Consider the following 4,146-nt stretch of genomic DNA (forward strand, 5'->3'; position numbering starts at 1 on the left):
CTAATTGGAAAACTCATTAATGGAAGATATTTTATGGTTAGAAAAGTCTTTTTTGTTTTTTAAGGATGGAGGTTAGCAGCCCTTGTCAGGAGGCCTTGTATTTTAATGACTTCGGCTCACCCAGACACACGCTGACTGGGGGAGAAATTGTTCAAAAGAGCCAGCAGTCCACCTCAGTGATTGTGTGGGGTTCTTTTCTACTCACTTCAGAAACAGCCCCATTACCTTTTATTGTCTCACAGAATAACCATAGCAACGGTGCATAATTAGCTAGAGCTCCTGGTAAATCGGTTTTATTATTGTATTTGAGAGGCCGACTTTTGCTGTTTCTGCACAGTGGCAACACTTTCATAGATGTTTTATTTTCTTCTTTGATAACTTTAGCACTTACAGAAGTGAAAGATTACTCAGAGGAAGTATCTTGCCAAGAATGAATGTAACAAAAGTGTTTTCTCCTAGTGGCAGAGGGAACCCAACCAGCCCATAATGATTTAGTTTTCTTCCCTAGTGAAGCTAGATGGTATCTGGGGGAAGCCGTGGAGGTGGCCTCTTACCCTGAGTAACTGTCCCATGAACTGGCTGGAAACATGAGCAGCTTTACACTTCGGTACACTTTTTGTTTTCAGGCTTCCTTGTAGCTGTTTTCTTGTTTTTCTCTTCTTTGTCATGGACTGTGTGTTTTCAAGTCCTAAAGCATCTTTCGCCTCTGCCTCTGCCAGCAGCCAGGGGAAGCAGTCTCAGCACAGTGAAATGTACTGTGTGTTGATGTCATCAGAAGTCATCCACCTCAGTGAAAACAGCTGCCAGTGCATTTTAGGAAGCAAGATAGTAGGGAATTGGGAAGCAAAAATAGTGCCTACCATAGACTTTAGGCTTTATCTGATTATCACAGAAAAAGCCACATGCCCTCACTCAGCAAACACTTACTGAACAGCAGTCGAGTACTAGGCACGTTGTTTGCAGTGGGGAACACATGTAAAATTGGGTACACAGTCCCTAATATCCTCATCTTTATGGGGTTCCCCTGATGGGGAGAAACTTATTTGCCCCTTACCTCTACCACTGCCCTCATCCTACTGAGTGGATGTGTCAGGGCCACAGGAGACCCAAAGAAGGACCCTTAAGCTTGCCGAGGGCAGAGACAGTAGAATAGAATAACTTTCACAAAAATGAAACAGTGTGTCCAAAGACAGAGAAGCATGGGACCCTGAGCCAGGCAAGTATGGCCAGGACCTGCAACTGATGTCATCTGAGGAGAGCAGGGGTCAGGCTTCTGGCCAGGTTATGTAGGTCTAGCCCAGGGAGTGAGGATGTCATCTTGAAGGCAGTTGACTGTTGGGAAATTATAAGCAAGGGCATATGATCATGTAGAGTCTTATAGTAAGAGGGTTTTTAGACAGCTTTCTTCCAGTGGTACTGTGGGAAATAGGTTGGAGGTAAAGCATTTATTGCAGTGGTTTGGAGAGGTGAGGGCCTACCCCATAGGGTCAGTAAGGATTAACAAGAAAGGCAGAAGGGCTTCAAGGTACATGCAGGAGGAATCCTGGACACGGTGGGGAAATGTCTACAGGGCCTTTAGGTTTCTGGCCAGTGTAACTGGGTGCATGGGGATGGTGGTGCCTTTTATGGAATGTAGGAAGGACAGCAATGGAGAAGGAAGGTTTCCAGTTCAATTTAGGACAGGTTGATTTGAAGGGCCTCTGAGACAAGGACTTTGTGATGCCTGCTGGGGAAATGCACTTATACAGGCCTGAGCTGGAGCAGGAGATGTGAGCATCTCCTGCAGACACTGAAGCCAGGGGTGTGGGCATAAAGGCCCGGGGAACAGGAGTGGAGAGGAGAAGGCCCAGTGCCAAACATTAGGGCGTTGTAGTTGAGCAGACAGTTAAGAAAGGGAACCCTTGAGACATCAAAATGAGCAGCCAGAGAAGGAGAAGCGGGAGAATGGGTTTACAAAATGACAGAGAAGAGAGAGAGCTTTAAGCAGTAATTAGTTGGCAGACTAGTCAAGTCAGTTTAGGGATAGGAAGGTGTCACAGGAATTAGCAACTAGGACTTCATTCAGTAAGAACAGTTTCAGAGAAGGGGTGGGGCAGAGGCCCAAAGCTAAGTAGGAGTAAAGGTAACTTAGAGATGACTATTGACATTTGTCGAAAACCTCATTAGGCAAGAGCCAGAGGGGAGATGAAAAATGAGGGACGTTTCAAATGAGACGTTAATCTTGCTTTTGTTTGGGGAAGGTCCCTGGGGGTGGAGAAAGTGGGGCTAAATGGAGCCCCCCACTTTGGGTGGGAGAGGTGAGGGAAAGCCCAAAGTCATGCCTGGGGCCTTTCTAGCCTGAGCTGGTGCACAGGGCGTCTACACCCTAACCCCAGCTGACCGAGTCAGATCTTTGTCCAGTCTTCTGAAGATCGAATGCCGTGCCCTTTTGCACTATAACACCAGGTGCTTTTAGTCCACAGCCTCTGACATGCGATTTGAAGACACATTTTATGGAGCAGACATTATCCAAGGGGAGAGAAAAAGACAAAGAGTGCTGAGCTCCAGGTTTAAGAACGAATATGTGGCCGACCCTGTGTACCGCACGTTTTTGAAGAGCTCTTTCCAGAAGAAGTGCCAGAAGAGACAGTAGTCGGCATACATCGCTGCAGGCCACAGAGCAGCTTGGGTAGGAAGAGAGAAGATGAAGGGACAACCTTGAGGCTGTGCCATGAGTTTTGCTGGCATAGGTGACTGGGTGTGTCTCTGACAGTGGTAAATCGGGTTTCCCGAGTTTGGTCACCAAAAATACAAAATACACATTATTAATTGGATGCAGCAATCTGAAATAATCTCTAGTCTTGCTTTCACGTGTGAGCAATTGTCTTCTATGATCCCAAAGAATTTTTCTAAGTGAAAGGAAATACTAGTGAATCACCCACTAGGAAAAGCCACTGCCACAGAGGAGGCGGGTCCCCTTGTGCGGCTTAGGGCCCCCGTCAGGAAACACATGGGGACCTCTCGCTCCAGCTCCAGCAGGTGGCACCTCGTTACCCAGCGGGGAGGGCAATAATTTATATATTTTCCACAGTCAGGGAAGGACTCTCACTTGTTTGTTTCAAATTGCAGTTTTTATAAAACATTTTTAAAACACGAATGGCATGTATGCTAATGAGATTTACCCGTGTGCTGTCTGTATTTCCCTTGTACAGAACTTTTACATTTTTGAATATTCTTATTACTTTTGATTGTGTCTGATGGGAACTGAGTTGTTGGCCTTTGTGAAATGAAACTTTGGCTCTTGAGAAAGAATTCTTACGAATTGTATGCGAATTTTATATATTTAAAGAGGGAGATCTGGGGCTGTTATTTTTAAACACTTTTTTTCATAATACATATTCTGAGTAGATATTTATAAAATATATGTTTCTTTCATTATGTGTTTGTAAAATTAGAGTTTAAATAAATATGCTTTGATGCATAGTTTTGAACTAATGTAACATGATTTTTCTTTTTTAAAACAGCCTGAAAATGTACTAGTGTTTAAAAATAAAGATTTCCATTTTCTCCAGTCCTGTCTCTGACTTGCTTATTTGTCTGGATTTAAACCAATAGAAAAACAAGTTTGTTGGAGAGCTGGCTATCAGGACATACTGCGGCCCAGGTTTTTCAGACCTTCCTTCTGTCACTGAGTTTTTCCATGGTTGTGGCACATGCATGGTGATATTTTTGGAGACAAAGTCCCCTGCCTGCCCACTTCAGTACCAATGCAAGTGTTTTCTTCAACCCTTCTAGGCCCTGAATAAATCTCAGACCCTTGAGTCTGGATCAGTTTTCGTCTCAGGATTCCTGGTCTGCAGCTGTCATTAGTAGGAATAGAGGTTCTCCAGTCCCTCCTTCATTGTATAAATGAGACCTGTGGGACAGACAGGAAAAGGGATGCAGGCAGTGCCAGGCAGTTTTGGTGACTGCTTCAGTTAACTGAGGCCACCATTTTGCTGCATTACAAACAATTGCAAAATTGCAAAATCTTAATGGCCTGCAGCAGAAAGCATTTATTTCTCTCATCTAGGCAGGGCTTGGCTGGACAGCTGTGCTGATCTTGGCTTGGACTAGCTCACACACCTGCTCCGTGGGCCTCCCATTATTCTAGTGGTCCCAGTGGGC

The 4,146-nt window shown here is 44.8% G+C and overlaps 1 protein-coding gene across 9 annotated transcripts in view; it reads left to right on the forward strand.

Annotated features, from left to right (window-relative positions):
* The window catches only part of KDM4C (lysine demethylase 4C), a 412,099-nt gene extending 408,549 nt beyond the window's left edge, over positions 1 to 3,550 (forward strand). For 5 of the 9 annotated variants that reach the window (XM_033237306.1, XM_033237308.1, XM_033237307.1 and 2 more), the window contains one exon: positions 2,456 to 3,550. In XM_033237306.1, the coding sequence (XP_033093197.1) occupies positions 2,456 to 2,632 (177 nt within the window). In that variant the 3' untranslated portion in view covers positions 2,633 to 3,550. The remainder of the gene's footprint in view (positions 1 to 2,455) is intronic. The other 4 variants (XR_004443468.1, XR_004443467.1, XM_033237310.1 and 1 more) reach the window with 1 other exon arrangement.
* Positions 3,551 to 4,146: the final 596 nt, after the last annotated feature.

Source organism: Trachypithecus francoisi, unplaced genomic scaffold, assembly GCF_009764315.1.
Source record: "Trachypithecus francoisi isolate TF-2019V2 unplaced genomic scaffold, Tfra_2.0 Lachesis_group16, whole genome shotgun sequence".
NCBI classification, from domain to species: Eukaryota; Metazoa; Chordata; class Mammalia; order Primates; family Cercopithecidae; genus Trachypithecus; species Trachypithecus francoisi.